The sequence below is a fragment of the Pinus tabuliformis genome, chromosome 5_1, assembly GCF_031772625.1.
Source record: "Pinus tabuliformis cultivar Carrire ecotype Pingquan chromosome 5_1, CPIR1, whole genome shotgun sequence".
Classification (NCBI taxonomy): Eukaryota; Viridiplantae; Streptophyta; class Pinopsida; order Pinales; family Pinaceae; genus Pinus; species Pinus tabuliformis.
Window position 1 is genome coordinate 993,586,064 of NC_142305.1, and position 18,772 is coordinate 993,604,835.

General features: G+C 39.3%; 1 protein-coding gene across 1 annotated transcript; it reads right to left on the reverse strand.

Annotated features, from left to right (window-relative positions):
• Positions 1-14,986: 14,986 nt before the first annotated feature.
• LOC149168049 (uncharacterized) lies at positions 14,987-15,901 on the reverse strand. The gene is made up of 3 exons (XM_089430679.1): positions 15,599-15,901; positions 15,316-15,373; positions 14,987-15,177 (listed from the first exon to the last, which is right to left on the reverse strand). Exons 1-3 carry the CDS (start codon positions 15,899-15,901, stop codon positions 14,987-14,989), a joined length of 552 nt encoding a protein of 183 aa, XP_089286805.1.
• Positions 15,902-18,772: the final 2,871 nt, after the last annotated feature.

Consider the following 18,772-nt stretch of genomic DNA (forward strand, 5'->3'; position numbering starts at 1 on the left):
GGAACTTGAGCGCAAGGAGAAGGATAAGTTCTATTGATGGGTCATAATCTTAAGGCTTGAATAATAGTATCTTTGTATGACTTTGATCCATTATATGTGGTGCATGCTTGATCTATAAATCTAGTAATCTGGGTTAACTAATGTCTGAATATTTGAAAGAGTGAATTATCCTTTATAGATCCATACGCAGGTTCAGTGAATCAAAGGCACGTATACACAATAGTTTTGTGAGTAAAAACAATGCATACGTAGGTTCGTCCAAACACAGAAGCGTATGCACGTAGTTTTCTGGTTATTGAAGTAGCATACGTCTCTTGAATTGTGTTCTAGCTGCTTCTGTTTATTGTTGCAGTTTTCTAGGTTCAGAATTTGGTGTGTGGTTACTGTTACTGTGTTCTAGTTACAACTGTCAGAGAAGTGTAGATTTGATTCAGTTTTAATTGGTGAAAAGGAGATTGTTTGATGTAGAAATTCTTGATGATTGATTGATGTTCATGGATCCAGTTTGAAAATTTATGAAACGTGGTCCCTGGAAGAAAGAGAAGGTTGTAGCCTTCTGTAGGCCTGCACCTACGTACTAGTATCTTGGCTAGTATAAGAGCTAAGGGGGTTGTAGCTCCCCTCTAGGAGAAGCTGGAGAATGAGAGAGGGTTGTAGCTCTCTGCAGGTTGCAGCTTGCATACTGGTAAAGGACTGCACTAGTACAGAATCATTGTCAGAAGAAGTTTCTAATTGAAAAATATAGAGACATATTGCAGCAGGTGGTTTTCGCCCACATTGGATTTCCACCTTACATCTTGTGTTCTTGTGTGTGAATATCTGCATTTTTCCTATTCCTGGTTATCGTTTTTATGGTTCTGACACACAGATTTAAAATCAACATCTGAAGATTAATTAATTTACAAGTCTGTAAGTTATATGAAGGTTTCCTTTACTGAAGTTGTGTATATACACTAATTTGTCTAACTAAAGTAGCGTATACAAATCTATAAAAGAATTGAAAAGAATTGTCTTGATAATACTGATTCACCCCCCCCCCCCCCCTCTCAGTATTATTTTCAATAATTGGTATTAGAGCAGATCCTTCAGAAGAAGCTTGATTGCTTGAAGGAAGATCTATCATCATGAGCAACTACGAGAGAGAAGCATCAATCAGGCCACCAATTTTTGATGGGACTAACTCTGTCTATTGGAAGGTAAGAATCACAACCTATCTTCAATCTCTTGGTACAAAAGTCTGGGATATCATAGATACAGGGTACACATTTCCTTCAGCTACTCCTACAGATCCGGCTGAGAAGAAGCAGTATGAAACAAATGCCAAGGTTGTCAATACTCTATTAGGGAGTCTATCTCAAACATAATTCGCCAAGGTTATGTAGTATAAAACCGCAAAAGAAATATGGGACAAGATCGTTCTGAGCTATGAAAGAGATGAACAGGTAAAACGAGAAAAACTTCAAACCCTCAAAATTCAGTATGAGAATCTCAGAATGCACAATGATGAAAGTGTGGCTAGCTATTTCCTATGTATAGATGAGATTGTTAATTGTATGAAAAACTTGGGTGAAGAAATAAAAGAGGCTATTGTGGTAGAAAAGGTTCTAAGATCTTTGTCCTCTAAGTTTGAATCAAAAGTTTCTGCAATAGAAGAAAAACAGAATCTACAGAACCTTACCATGTCACAGCTGCATGGAATTCTAACATCTTATAAAATGAGGAAAGGAGGACCATCAGATAGTAGAGAAGCTGCATTCAAGGCTTCAGGCAAAGGAGACTACTATGAGTCAGGACATATGTCAAAAGAAGAGGAAAAATCAAATTTTGTTAAGAACCTTCAACAGGGTGCTAGAAGATTCAGAGGTAAGTTACCTTTCAAATGCTTTGCTTGTGGAAGAGTCGGGCACTATGCTTCCAAGTGTCCTCATAAAGATAAGCTTGACAAAGGTAAGGAACCTGTTAGATGGAACAAGAAATAGAATGTAAATAAGAAAAGCTATTACACTCATGAAGACAATGATGGACTTTCAAATAGCGATGAAGATGAGCAAGGTAACAATTATAGACTTTTAATGGCTTTTGAAGACGATGATTGCTTGGATGCTATAGATGAAGAAGGTCTTATGAAGAGATTTCTAAACTCAAAATTTGCTTAGAAGAAAAGAATATTATCATAGATACTCTGCAATTTCAACTTGCTAAAAAGGAAAAACATCATGAAAAGTTAGAATGTAAAATTGTGGGACTCAGAAAAGAGATTGAGAAAACAAAAGCTCTTAATTTTAGATTTACTAAAGGATCTGAAACTCTAGATGAGATTATAAAATTGCAGCATTCTCCACTAATGAAGACATGTTTGGGATATAATGAAGAATCATCTCTAGCGCAGAAGCCATCCACTTCCAAAATTTATCTTGATGCAGCAAGGAGAAGTGAAAAGGTTGAAAATCAACAGCAAAGACACAATGCTACTCACCAGGTAAATGAGGGACAATTTACCTCAAGAATGAACAAAGACTACCAGGTAAATCGGGGGCAATCTACTTTAAGGATGAACAGAAGCTACAACCAGCCACAGGTAAAACCTTCTCAATTTTCCTCAAGAATGGATGTCAATAGAAACTACAATCATTTGGCTGGTAGATTTGATAATCACAGGAGTTTCTTCAATGGCCAATGTTTCTCTTTTCATAACTTTGGTCACAAAGCAGCTCAATGTGTTGCCTATAAGACAATCATGACTAGAGAATCTCAAAAACAAAGAAGTATGATTGGGATCACGAAAAGGACCTACAATAACTTTTCTGCTCTTGAAAATCAATTAGAATGTTCTATTTGTAACAATTTCGGTCATGAAGATTTTGAATGCAGGAGCAAGTTTCGGCAGACAACTCAGAAGGAGCAAGCCTCAAGTATTAAAACATGGAGAATGAAAGAACCACAACCAGAAAGATGTGGTATAGCCTTATATACAGAAGGGCAGGAAAATCAATGGTACATCGACAGTGGATGTTCGAAACATATGACGGGTGATAAAGAAAAACTTCAGTCATATAGTGCCTTAGAGAAGGAGAAGAAGGTCTCATTTGGAAATGACACCCCTGCACTCATAAAAGGTAAAGGTTCTGTTCTTTTAAAGGAAAAGGTCAAAGCAGGAAATGTTATGTATGTTGATGGCTTAAAACATAATCTATTGAGTGTCAGTCAAATGTGTGACCAAGGAAATGAGGTGATATTTCGATCAAATGGATGTATTTTTCGTGAGCTTGACACAGGAGAAACAGTGATCAAAGGCATAAGGACTCCAAATAATCGATACATTCTCAAGGGAGGACAAAAAAAATGCTATCTGAGCAAGAATGATGAACATTGGCTATGGCACCGGAGATTGGAACATCTAAGCTTCTCATAGATAAGGAAAGCATGCAAATACCAGGCAGTCTGTGGTCTTCCGGACATCAGAATTCTAGACAATACAATATGGAAATCATGTCAGTTTGGTAAGCAAACCAGAACTAACTTTCCTGAGAAGGAAGGATCAGCTAGCAGGCCACTTGAACTTGTCCATACTGATGTATGTGGTCAATCTAGGAAAGGGTCACTTGGAGGAGAAGAATACTTTATATTATTCATTGACGACTTCTCCAAGATGTGTTGGATAGGACTTATGAAGCACAAAGACGAAGCCTTCGAAAAATTCAAATCTTTCAAAGCCTTGGTTTAAAACGAATCAGATCACAAAATCAAATGCCTCAGGTCTAATAGAGGTGGGGAGTTTACCTCAAATGAATTTTTTGATTTTTGTGAAGAACATGGAATAAGAAGGGAATTCTCTACTACAAGGACTCCTCAGCAAAATGGAGTAGTGGAAAGGATGAACAGAATGGTTCAACAAATGGCTCGTGCTATGATGGATGAGTCTGAAACTCCCGCAACTTTCTGGGGTGAAGTTGCATTTGTTGCAGTTGTTATTCTCAACAAGACAAATATTCGAGTGAACAACAACCAAACTCCTCATGAGCTCTGGTATGGTAAGACTCCTTCGGTAAAATATTTCAAAATTTTTGGAAGCAAATGCTATATCAAAAATACTGATGAAAATCTTGGCAAGTTTGAACCTAGAGCAGATGAAGGCATTCTCCTTGGTTACTCTTCCCACATCAAAGCTTACAAGTGTTACAATAAAAGGCTTGGAAAAATTATTGAAAGTATTGATGCAGTGGTTGATGAAGAAGAAAACACTCCTAGGCAGGTAATATCTGAAGATTTCGAAGATGATGAGGACTATCCATCAACATCAAATCAGATTCATGATGAAGAAGAAACCCATGAGGCACCAGAAGAACAGATAAGGATAGAAGAAAAAACTCCATCCAGGTACATTCAGAAGAATCATCCAGAATCACAAATTTTGGGGCAAAAGGAGGCAGGTATACAAACAAGAAGAACAATTGTAGAAGCTTCAAGCTATTTGGTATTGCTCTCCTCCACTGAACCTTAAAATGTAAGAGATGCATTCAAAGATGAATGCTAGGTCAAGGCAATGGAAGAAGAACTTGAGTAGATTGAAAAGAAAAAGACTTGGGAGTTGGTTCCTAGAAAAAAAGATAAGAATGTCATAGGGACAAAATGGATATTCAAAAACAAGTTGAATGAAAATGGTGAAGTTATTAGAAACAAGACCATACTTGTTTGTAAAGGGTATGCTCAACAAGAAGGAATAGACTTTGAAGAAAATTTCACTCCTGTTGCTAGACTTGAGGCCATCAGAATGTTGCTTGCTCTCTCTAGTTTTCAAAAATTCAAAGTATTTCAAATGGACGTGAAATCTACCTTCCTGAATGGAGACTTAGAAGAAGAAGTGTACATTGAGCAACCAGATGGACTCATCCTTGGCAATGATCCAAAACTTGTATGCAGACTTAAGAAGGCTATCTATGGTCTTAAACAAGATCCAAGGGCTTGGTATTATCATCTAGACAAATATCTTCATCAACAAGGCTTCTCAAAAGGATCAGAAGATAGCAATCTTTATATAAAAATTGAAAATGACAAATTGCTAATACTTGTTGTGTATGTTGGTGATATCATCTTTGGCAGCAATGAAGAAGCTATGAGTCAAAACTTTTCCTTGGTGATGCAAAAAGAATTTGAAATGTCCTTGCTTGGAGAACTGACATATTTTCTTGGTTTACAAATCCAACAAAAAGAAGGCAGCATCTTTGTATCTCAAACCAAGTACCTCAAGCAGATCTTGAAGAAGTATGGCATGGAAGATTCGAAACTAGTATGTACCCCTATGGTTACAAGATGCAGCCTCAGTCCAAATGATGAATCAGCAGTAGTGCATCAACCAACTTATAGATCCATGATTGGAAGTCTGCTCTATTTAATAGGTACCCAAACAGACATCATGCATGCAGTGGGAATGGTTGGAATATTTCAGGAAAATCCAAAGGAAACTCATATTCAGACAGTAAAGAGAATTTTCAAGTATCTTCAAGGAACTCAAAACTATGGCTTATGGTACCCTAGAGATACAGATCTCATACTTCATGCTTATACAGATGCAGATTGGGCTAGAAGAGTGGATGACAGAAAAAGCGCTAGTGGTGGTGCATTCTTTATGGGTTCCAGATTAGTATCTTGGTTTAGCAAGAAAAAAAGTTTGATTGCTTTATCTACAGCTGAAGCAAAATATGTGGCTGCTGCATCTTGTTGCACACAACTCCTTTGGATGATGCAAACTTTGCACGATTTTCAAATCACTTGTACTCCACCTATCTCCATCTTTTGTGATAATACAAGTGCTATCAATATCTCAAGGAATCATGTCATGCATTCAAAGACTAAGCACATACCGATCAAGTATCATTTTCTCCGGGAACAAGTGTTGGAACAAAAGGTCAAATTGGAGTATGTTCCCTCTAAGGAACAAGTCACTGACATTCTCACCAAACCACTGCCCAGGGAAACTTTTGAATATCTTAGACAGAAGTTGGGAGTAGTTGATGCATCATCTTTTTGTTGAAACTTGTATATCTTAGAGAAAAGTGGGTGTACGCGAGTTTCCTGAGGAGGATTCACGTACATACGCTGGTTTATGCAGAGGCAGTCATGTATATGGTGGTTTGAAGGAAATTAGTAGGGTTATTCTCTGGTTGAAGATAGTCTGATATGGGTCTGACAAAGACCATCTGGCACAAGTTCAGGGGGAGCAGATAGACTTCTAATAATGCTTTGTTGGCATTATCTTAGAAGATTTTGGTTCAAGTACACAGCTATTGTTGATTTCAAGTGGATCAAATGCAGAGGGAGAACAGAAGGAGATCATGGTTGTTGATCTGAATAGTGATTGACAGATGCTGCTAATATTAGTTACTGGTGTCTTGCATAGTCTTGCTCTAGATATTTCGTCTCTATCTCATGTATATCTTTTATTATTATTATTAAGGTCATGTAATGGCCTATTTTGGTTTCCCCACTATGCCTGGGATGATTGATGTAATGTTCTTGGTTGTCATATGTAAACTTCTGATGTATCCCCACTTGTTTGGGTGGATGATCCCCACTTGGTTGGGTGATGGATGTTGTATAAGATTTTTTGGTGATAGGAAGGTCTTTTATGATGTATAAATCATTGTTCTTCATGAAGAACATCTTTTTGCAAATCTTACCTACAGTCAGGGGGAGCATGGCCAGCACAGCAGAGTAGAGATTTCAGCATGTACTCAGGCGGAGCATAACCCTTTGCCCTTGATGACAAAGGGGGATAATGACTTTGAGGATCTTTGGGTTGCCATCAAGTCCAAAGGGGGAGATTGTTGGCATTATGACACAGGTTGGCGCTATGGCACTAGTGTGGCACATGTGTTGTCCTTGATGGCAACTCACTCTGGTGATAGATCTCAGTTCAGGCTCTCGGAACTAAGGAAAAGATATATACACAAGTTCACCTAGACGAAGACGTGTATACATGCAGGTTATACGTTCGAAAGGCACGTATGCGTATACACGCACTTTCACACAAGGAAAAGCGCGTACATGTTGGAGAACTTACTTTTGGTCCATGGTATTTAGTCCTTGGTAATTAAACCTATGGTTTTGGGCCATGGTATCTCGTCAAAAGCGTTGATCCCAAGTATTGGGTCCATGGTAATGTTTTGTTATCGTCTTGGACCATGGTATTTTGAAAGGCCTAAGACTATAAAAGAGGAAAGAGATCATTTGGCAAAGGACAATCAGAATTATTGAATATCTGATAAAGTGCTAGATCTGAAATACTGGTGATTGGGTTATGGTGCAAATCTGGATCTGAATGAAGGAGGAACCTGAGCACAAGGAGAAGGATAAGTTCTATTGATGGGTCATAATCTTAAGGCTTGAATAATAGTATCTTTGTATGACTTTGATCCATTATATGTGGCGCATGCTTGATCTCTAAATCTAGTAATCTGGGTCAACTAATGTCTGAATATTTGAAAGAGTGAATTATCCTTTATAGATCTATACGCAGGTTCAGTGAATCGAAGGCGCGTATACATGCTGGTTTTGTGAGTAAAAACAGCGTATACGCAGGTTGGTCCAAACACAGAAGCATATGCATGCAGGTTTTTGGTTATTGAAGTAGTGTACGTCTCTTGAATTGTTTTCTGGCTGCTTCTTTTTATTGTTGCAGTGTTCTAGGTTTAGAATTTGGTGTGTGGTTACTATTACTATGTTCTGGGTACAGCTGTTAGAGAAGTGTAGATTTGATTCAGTTTTAATGGTGAAAAGGAGATTGGTTGATGCATGAATTCTTAATGATTGATTGATGTTCATGTATCCAGTCTGAAAATTTATGAAACGTGGTCCCTGGAAGAAAGAGAAGGTTGTATCCTTCTATAGGCCAGCACCTACATACTAGTATCTTCGCTAGTGCAAGAGCTAAGGGGGTTGCAGCTCCCTTCCAGGAGAAGCCGAAGAATGACAGAGGGTTGTAGCTCTCTGCAGGTTGCAGCCTGTGTACTGGTAAAGGACTGCACCAGTACAGAATCATTGTAAGAAGAAGTTTCTCATTGAAAAAGATAGAGACATATTGCAATAGGTTGTTTTCACCCACATTGGGTTTCCACCTTACATCTTGTGTTCTTGTGTGTGACTGTCTGCATTTTTCCTGTTCCTGGTTATTGTTTCTATGGTTCTGACACACAGATTTAAAATCAACATCTGAAGATTAATTAATTTACAAGTCTGTAAGTTATACGCAGGTTTCCTTTACTGAAGTTGCGTATATACGCTGGTTTGTCTAACTAAAGTAGCGTATAAAAATCTGTGAAAGAATTGAAAAGAATTGTCTTGATAATACCGATTCACCCCCCCTCTCAGTACTATTTCCAACACACTTGACGATAGTTTAGGGTAGAAACATTGTGCTTGGAGGTAGACAAGAATGTCACCATACAAAGGGTCAGTAGAGTCAATAAGATAGATAGATTAATTCGAAAGAGGATCATGGGCTATCTTGTTAGGATCAATAATGGGAAGATCCGACAAAAGTTCAGCAAAGACTAAGTAATTTTTCACCTTGGCAGCTGTGAAAACCAAATAAAATTGTTGGAGGATCACTATCCATTTGGAACATTTCCCTCCAATGACTTGATGAGACAAAATGTGTCTCATGGGATTCTCCAAGGCGATGACAGTAGTCTATCGCAACAATATGTAATTCCAGAAGCAATTGACAACAAAGACAACTACCAAGGATAGTTTTTCTACATGTGAATATTTGAGTTCGGGCCCAGCTAGGCCTTATAACAAATAATATATCACATGCTCACTTAGGTCATTGTGAGTTTGAACCAAGACCATTCCTAGAGAGGATGGCGAGGCTGCCAAGTATAGAAGAAAGACGCACCCATAGTTGGGAGCACTAAGGAGTGGGGATGATATAAGAACCTTTATCAAGGCATTAAATGATCATTGAGCTTGACCATCCCATAGGTATGGAACTCACTTCTTAAGTAGGCGCACAAAGCCTTTCGTGAACTCAACATAATTCACAATGAACTGCCATAAGAAGTTTGCTTTCCCCTACAAATGTTGGAGCTACAAAATGGATTATGGTTTGGGAAATTGAGTAATTTCCTTTACCTTATCAGGATCAACCCTAATCCATTACTTTGAGACAATGAAACCAAGTAAGTGTCTAGAATCGACAAAGAAAACACATTTATGCGGATTCAGATGTATGTTATAGAACCGACACCTAAGAAAAATTTCTCATAAATGATCTAGGTGCTACGCTCGCTTTTTGGAATGGGCTGGAAGGTCATCCAAGTAAACTTGAACGATATGTTTGATATCGTGAAATGCGTATTCCATGGCCCTTTGAATTGTCGCTCCAGTATTCTTTAAATTGAATGGGATTTTTCGATAGGCAAAGATTCCCTAAGGGAAAATGAAGGCAGTTTTGTGACGGTCTATCGATTTTATGGCAATCTGTTTGTAACCTGAGAAACCATCCATGAATGAGAATGATTCACAACTGACACATTCATCGATGATTTGGTTGATGAATGGTGTTGGATAATTATCCTTCAGACATGTGATGTTCAAGTCCCAATAGTCGACACATACGCTGATGGTTCCTTGTTTATTATCGACACGAACCAGATTCGAAACCCATTTTGTTAAGGGGACGGGGTAGATGAAACCAACATGTAACAATATTTCCACCTTAGTCTTGATGGCTGCAGTTTTTTGGGGATGGATTGGTCAAAGCCTTTTGCGGGCAGGCTTGGCATTGTCATATATTTTGATCTCATGCTCGACAATAGATGGATCTATGCCAGGCATTTCCTCATAAGACCAAGTGAATACATCACGAAATTCCTTAAAAAGGCAGGTGAAGCTTGCAATTTCCTCAGGAGTACAATCTGCTCTGACCTAGATGTTTGCTACAATGCCTGTCTTGATAGAAATATCAATGAGAAATGTCTTTGAAATATTTCCCATGTTTCCCTTTGAGTCCAAAGTTTGGATAGTCATATAAGGTGAGGAAATGATTTCAGGTGCGTCAAATGACAGGATTTGAAGAGGCATCATGTCTTAATCAAATATCGAAACACGATGGTGAGAGTCCTCCCAAGGTCACTCTTCTAAACACATGATCTCTCTAATAGCTTCGTCTGAAGGTAGGACTTGATTAAGGAGATCGAAATAAGGAGCAGTTATGGGAGGCGAGGTGGTACCGTTGGCCATGACCAGAGTGACCGGAGATTCGGATGTAGATTGAATGGCTTGGTAGGCCAATTCAGCTGGTGAAAGTGGAATTTTTCTCCATAAGTGTTAATGTCTAAAAGGACCGGCAGGATCCAAGGATCAGTCGGTTTGTGAGGAATGGTTGAAACCATAGAGACTCTCTGTGGAACCACAAGTGGCGGAAGAGGTAAATAACTCATCAGGGAAGAGCTCTTCAATAGACCAGTATCGATATTGATGTAAGAGTGAGGTACACCACCCACTAAGGGTACAAAGCTATTGGGTAATGGGGAATAATTAGGGGTGCAAAAGGACAGTTGGTCCACTGCGACTATGTTTTCATCCAATGGGAATAGGATGATGTGAAAGATAGTAGACACAAGGGCAGTCATGGCATAAGTCCAACTACGACCCAACAATAGATATAGTCGAGCTTTCTACCTTACGACTTTGATGTCCATCGTTACTGTTTCCCCACTCAAAGTGATGGGGTAGCTAGCTAGGTAATATCATGGGATGAAAGTGTGGCCTTTGAAAGCTTTAAGGGAATTCAAAGGTGGGGATAGGGTTGGAGAACCCAAAGCGAGCCAACATGATGCAAGTTGAAGCACCTTCGTCAATGACAGTTCTATTTATTCCTCACCCTTTCAAAGATATTTGCACTTGAAATGCAAGTTGGTGTGAAAGGGGAGGCTTACATTTATCCATGTCAAATATTGCAATTATGGAATCCTGAGGGTCAATACTACCAATTTCCAAAAGCAAAGCTTTCCTTTGTGCTAGACAGGTTTGTAATACTTCAAGCATTGACACAGTTGACGGTGCTTGCCACAAATTTTCTACAATACTATAGTTCTAGGCAGCACGTGCAGATGTATTATGCGTTGTGCGACGAAGTGACCCTTTTGAGGGGGAAATCAGAAGATCAGCAACCGGCCTTTCGATATGAAGATCATTAGGCGACGATGGGTTTTGACTTGAGGAGTCTTCCTCAGCATTAGCGACTGAAGCTCCATAAGATTTGGCTATAGTTTGTAGATCTATCATTTCAAGGTGTAAATGGTAGATGGTCCTTCACCAGCTGAAGGATGATACGAACCATCATTGCTCCCTTCTGGGGGTTGGGGTTGGTTTGCAACGAGGTGTTGTTGCTGCTGAGTATGGAAAGGATTATTTAGGATTGTAGGGGTCCTGTCGGTGTCCTTTTTAGCGATGAAAGATATGCATTCCTAAATACACAGAAAATGATATGTCATGTGGTCTTCTGCACATATTTTGTAAGGGAATCGAGTGGTTTTGTCCTTTCCATTATCAGAAGGCATAGTAGCCTTCTACTTTGGGTTGTACTGCTTTGTTGGCTGCTCTTCAAAACGAGCAGTCTTTTTCTTATTCTTCTTGTTCTTACCATTGGGTCTTTGTGTAGAATGCACAAAGTTTATCACGGTGGTAGGAAGAGAAGTTGATTTGGTAGAGGGGTTAACTGACAACTGGGCAATGTGACCGTTGAGTTATTTTACAGTAGCCCCGGAGGTAGCACCGACAATCCCATCAACGTGTGCTTTGGGTTGTTGAGTAGCAGGAGAATTGGAGTTGAGAGGGGCGTTGGGAATGACGTCGTATAAAGTGCCTAACTATGAATATATCAAATCTAAGTGATGGGCATGACGAATGGATTGGTCTTCAATGACCGCACCACCTATGGTGACATTTTTAGTGATTTGCGGGAGTAGGGACTTGCAGAACCAATCCACTAATAGATAGTCTGGGAGGGGAACTTTGACTAGCTTCCACCTATGTCTCCATTCATAGATATGATCAGAGATGTGGGTGGAAGTGTCCTAATGTAATGAAGTGAGGAGTTCCATCCTAGTTTCATAGTGGATTGGTAGCTAGAAGTTCTTTAAGAATTTCATCGATAAAGCGCCAAAGGTATTGACTAATGCACGTGGTAACTCGATGTACCACTTGGCTGCATTGCCAGTAAGGGTGGGAGGAAAGAGCCATAGCCAGATATTATCATCCACCATGGAGTTAGAAACACACCATAAATGATAGGTGGTGATGTGTGTACCTGGATCCTCCCCTTGTTTCCCTTCAAAATTCGGGATGTCTGTCGGGATTTTATGTGGGATTGGTGGCCAAAGTAAGTTGTGATAGATGGGGTCATTTGTGAGTTTGTACATGTCAGGGATATCAAGCATTTCCAAGAAAGGCAAGGTGTTTGATGCCTCCAAATCAGACCAAGGCAATGACATGTGACTTGAGGATCCTTGCAGTTCTCCCATCGTGTTGTTCCCAATATTATACACAGGTTACGTAGAATAGTAATTTACAGTCATGTACTGTGGGTTTCCATAGGGATTGTTAAAATAGGGGTTGGAAGTGCCCCCAAGATAAGGAATTCCCCCTTGACTCATTTTAGGTTTAGAGTAGGGTGCCCATATGGATTTATTAGGACCTTGTCGAGGGTTCCCACTTGTCACATAATTAACTATAGGTACTTAACTAACATAAGGAGGGTTCATGTTAATCAATGACTATCCCTGCAGTCCCATAAACTGAGGGGGAACAGTTACATTCCCAGTCAGTATATGCATATTGGGAACTATGCCCCTAGGCATCTGAACCTAGGGGTTAGAACTAAACAATGGATTCCAACCATAGTGGGGTTGACGGGAACCTTGCTAACATGCTATATTGAGCGTTATAAGGAGCACTATATGTAGCACTTCTTGAAGGTCCCGGGGTTGACACAAAAGCGGCGGAACTCGGAATGTATTGGGTTCCACTCGTGGTGGGTGTCATGATAGGGTTTGAACCTGGGACAGGCGGGATAGCAGGGTTTTCCATTAGAGGTGCAGTACTGACTATCGACCGAGGAGATAGTGGTAGACAAAAAGTGTCCACAAAAGTCCACAGCCAGTTAATCGTCGATGGGGTGGGTGGTGCAGGTGCAACAAAAGACATAGGAGGTACAAATGCAACAAGAATCAAGAGTGGTACCAACAGATTCATGATCGGAGGATTGTATGGAGGTGTTATCTCAAAATTAGGCCCTGGAAGGCTGCTGACCAGGAAGACTTCAAGTAACTATTTCAGACCTACTTTAGGTTGACGCTTAGCCTCCTCAACCTGAGAGGGCTCTCTCTAACTGGGTTAATGATTTTTACTTAAGATAAGATGGCTAACTCTGTGTGATATATCTGTGATAAATATGGATGCTGGAAAAATATAAAACAAGTTTCCACTGGGCCTATGGAGTCAACAACACTTCAGTAAACAAGGATCTTGACGTTACATAGAAGTCAGGGCATTCAACATTTGAAAATTCATAACATAACTCATATGAAACCAGAGTTTATAAATGCATACAGGAAATCAGAGCACAATCAGTGAATTCGGAGTGATTATACATTTATAAAACTGTAAAAAACTTAGGAAAGGACAAGATCACACATTCTAAACCTAGAAATCCTTCATGAATCCTGAGAAGTAAAGCCAAATTATATTACTGAAATTTTGTCTTTACATAAGCCAAATACAATGCTTTGTCATAAAGTTTTCCCAACCCTCATTACATTGTTGTTTCAGCTATATATAGAGTGCTTATTCTAACTTATTCGAGCTTCCTCCTCCAGCAAGAGGGGAATTCAAAAACTACTTCTAGTGACACCTATCAACATTTAACTAACTAATAAATACAACAAAGTGCTGACTGTAGTTTTTAAGAGTTCTAAATCAACTATGACTGTAACTCCATATTACATGCATGATGGTTTCTCCTCGTTCTTTGACATCTGGTTCTCTTTCAGTTTGGCTGAGATGAGTGTTTAATACTCCATGTTGACCTTGGATGCTTGGATGTTGAATCTTCTTAACTGCCCATAAATATTAGGAGACTATCCTTGCTTCTCGGCTTCAGTTTTCCCCAAAATATTCGAATGCACAGAAACATACTCTTTATCCTTTATTTACCCAAAATAGAGCAGACTGCCACGTCCTTGATGTGCTGCCTACCGTTTCATGTGTGAAGACAACACCTTTCAAAAAAATTTGCTGATTTGTCCATCATAATTGATTGGCTCAATTGTAACATGTAGCTACAGCAGTTTCGTAGTGCGCTACGAAACTGCTGTGTAATTTCGAAAACACAGTCTTAGACTCTACTTTGTTTGTATACCTTATCTTCAATTTCATTGCCTGAAAAAAGGAGCACTGGATTTGTCTTGTCTTTTAATATCTGAATCATAAGTGAGACAGTTACCATTGCCAAAAACCTGTTCAAGTATGCCAAAAAGCTCCTGCTGATTTTTTATTTATGAAATTTCCACAAAGATCCACCTCTGACTTATCCTTCTAACTATTCTGAAGCATCATCTTGCCTGTATTTTCATCATTTCTAACATCAATGTCTGAAGCAAATTTCTCTGTCAACTGTCCGATTCGAAAATTCTTCCCCTCAGGCTTTTCTGCATTATTAAATTGCCTTCCCTTTTCATTTTCTATCAATAATTCCTCTGGCCCAATAACGTTAATGCTACTCACTGGAATTTCATCATATACTGGAGGACCAGTGGAGTTTAGGTTATTGCTTCTTGGATGTGAAGAAGATAACGTAGATGATAAGACTTGAAGTGATGTTGAAAGAGTAAGGCTATCGGGTAAGAAGAGCTTTGATGTGGTTCTAGGATGAGAACAAGCATTGTTAGACATAGTCTCAATTTTTTCCAGATTAACAAATGGATCAGGAGCCTGTTATGTAAGGATTCTGGACTGCCTTATTCTCTGCAACCGTAATTGAGCAAGTTGAGTATACTACATAACCTCCTGATTTTGAGCCTGCATCCGCCATGTCAATTGCTGCAAGAAGTAATTGCTTTTGCGGAAAAGCACATTTTGGCACCAGATCCAAAGCATACACCAGTTCCATAGAAACTTCAGCAAAGCCATTAGATTGAAATCACACCACTCCTGAAGGAAGCCACAGCACAAGTTGCCCTCCTACAACACTTTGAACATATTAGTAGCAAAAGTCTGCCAAAATAAAAGTCTGAACAATCTCTGACAAAGTACCATGAACGGCCACAAGCCATGGCCCAATGCAAAACAAGTAGCCACGGCTATTCAAAACCTAGAGTACCCAATATGCACAGCTGAAAAACCTTGCAATACCCAATGCAAACACACAATGGGCTGTGAATGGTTCAACTATCTTTGTATTTTGCATCACGCGAAGCTGGGGTAAAACTGTAACAGCTTCAAGGTAAACACAAAAGGCCCAAAGTATCATGTTTACAATATTATGGGATGTTGATGGATGGATAAAAAAAAGGGCAAGTACTGCACATGGAATCACCACATAATATATCGGAAAATTATCCAAATCTTCATCATGTGTTGCCTTCAACTTGAAACGTATCCTGTAAATCACCCACAAAGTGGTGACTAATGTTGCACAATCAAGCACTGTGTGTATATCATATTCTATAACAAAACTGCAGTACACCCTCACTGCTAAGAATATAACAGTAAGCTCCTGAGATTTAAGTGATAAGCTTGCACAGTTCCGTTCCTTGAAGAGCTTGTAGATCAAGACAGAGATGCCCACAACATGTGTTGCTTCGGCAGCAACGAAGAGATTATCATGGTTGTGAACCATGAATCTGAGAGTGACAAGAGCTGTGATGTCACTTACTTCCGCTAGAAACGCCTTTTGAATCCATTTCTCACAATGAATGTGCCAAGCTCATTATCTAGTGTCCATATGCTGAAGCCTTCTCTCGTATGTTTAATTTCGGTTGTGTCCCAAATGTTGTGATCAGGAAACTAACCTCCACTTACCAAATCAATACGAACACATCATAATAAAGTAGTTTCCTCAGGTTTCATTGTACTCTTACTTGCAATACAACCTAGCGAAACATATCCTGGACGTGCCTGGGGAAACCAGAAGGATACACTATCCATGCCTCTCTATTTGTCTATATGCCCTACTTGTCTTAAATCCAGTGGAGATCTCAAAGCTGTCCCATCAATGAGATCACGAAGCACCAGAACCATATTCGGAGGCTCATATCCTGGAACTGCAATATCACCGACATAAAAGCATCCAGGTGGAAGAATAGGATGCCAGATAGAGACCTTTCTCTTTGCACTGTTTCCTTTGTTCCACCACACTAACTCGAACTCTACTACATTTTGATATCTCTGACTAGATAATATGAGTTCCGGGCTTTCCTCAACAGAATCACACTGATCCGTACAAACCTCATGCCAATCAACATTATATTCAACATCCTGTACACTGGCTTTAAGATATACGAGCTGTTCGTTGAACTGAAGATTCTCCATTTCCGGCTTTCTTAAAACCTTGAGGGCATGGACATAGGCCTCGTAATAGGTGCTTGTAGATTTGAATATGCAATACTCCGCTCCATTCTGGAGCTCAATTAGCTCATTCCCATCCACTGGAAATACAGAGCAAGGATTTGTTCATCAGAAGTTTTGAATTCTCCCAATAGACTTGGACACCACTTTCGACATCAAAGGAAACACCATAATCCACACCATCGCGACCTGTTCTCATGCCAACATATCTAACGGACCTGTAAATTGAATATCACATAACCTTCTCTGCTTTTGCAGCCCAAATGACATAATATCCAACTCCAGCTGTCGCAGCCCAATCTCCTTTTTACCATCAAGCTAATGTGAGCGGTTTTGAAATCAGAATTCTTTAAGTGATAACAGTGGCTCCACTTGGGATAGTGTGCTCCTGTAGTACACTAAGAACTCGCAGGTCCAGTGCCTTATCCATTTATGACCAACAGAAATTTTCTTGACAAGCATCCCCTTCCAGCTTCTTGGGCCTTCACCTCGGGCTTAAACTTGATGATCACTGTGGGAGAAAGAAATCTACATCTACTGAAAAAAAAAAAATGCTCAGTCAACCTTGAGCTTATTTGCATTTTCCTACCTACCTACCCTATCAATTCAAACTTCTTTCAACTCAATCAATGTGAAATTTCCAATGCAGCCAATCATTTGTCTTATCTGATATTTGAGTTTTTTGACTGCATCTGAGTTCAGAGCCACTATGATATGGCGATGACCACTGCCACTGAAATTGCCTCTGACCTTCATAGAAGAACTGAAACAATGGAGAGTAAAACTCTTCCACATAGCCAGCTATAAGATCCCAGAATACATGATCAGCTTGATGATTCTTGTAACTTTCTGGTTGTGCAAACTGATTTTCAACAACAGTGTACAGTTCCTCAATCGTGAAAGAGAAAGGAAGCAACACTCTCTCCTTGTGTTTTGCCATAGAAAGCTTCTGAAAATAATGATCATGATTATGAAAACTATATGCCTGAATTTGACCTTCTAAACCTTCAATGTTTTTCTCAATGTCCTCAGCAACTTCATCCAAAAATTTCATCTTTTGCCTTACACTCAAATGATTTTAGATACGAGGATAAGGACAAAGAAAAATTTTCATCTATTTCTCCATTACTATGATCATTATTCCATTGTTTGAAACCTTGAATTGAAGGAGAGTTTACCACCACATCTGATCTATCTATCCATTTCTCCAAAAACATAAGCCAAAATTCTTCAAATGACTTAATGGATTTGGCAGGAAAGCTTTCAATCCACTGTTTGCATTTCCCTTGAAATGAATCATAGAACAACATAATGCAAACATCCTCATGTTTAACTCTAAGAAGCTCGGTAAAATCACAGAAATCTGATATATGCTTCAAAGTTAAACTCAAATCTTCTCCATTGAATTTTGGACCATTCTTTAGAAAATATGCATCCTCGGGAAAATGATTTGGGAAACCATGAATTCCTGAAAAATTTATGCATGCATACCTTGAAATAAGAATGGTAGCATCTGGGTCCTTCATAACTCCAGTGGAATCAACATGAATGTATGAATTTTGAATTCTTCAACAATGGAGTCGCCAAGGTAGATTTGCAGCCTCAAAAACCTTCTGAGCTCCTGCTACCTTTAGAAGTTCAGCTTCATAATTTCGGGAATGAGTAATCTTCAGACTCCCGGCAGACGCACCAAAATGTTATCTCAAAATCAGGCCCTGGAAGGCTGCTGACCAGGAAGACTTCAAGTAACTATTTTAGACCTACTTTAGGTTGAGGCTTAGCCTCCTCAACCTGAGAGGGCTCTCTCTAAATGGGTTAATGAGTTTTACTTAAGATAAGATGGCTAACTCTGTGTGATATATCTGTGATAAATATGGATGCTGGAAAAACATTAAACAAGTTTCCATTGGGCCTATGGAGTCAACAACACTTCAGTAAACAAGGATCTTGACGTTACATAGAAGTCAGGGCATTCAGCATTTGAAAATTCAGAACATAACTCATATGAAACCACAGTTTATAAATGCATACAGGAAATCAGAGCACAATCAGTGAATTCTGAGTGATTATACATTTATAAAACTGTAAAAAACTTAGGAAAGGACAAGATCACACATTCTGAACCTAGAAATCCTTCATGAAT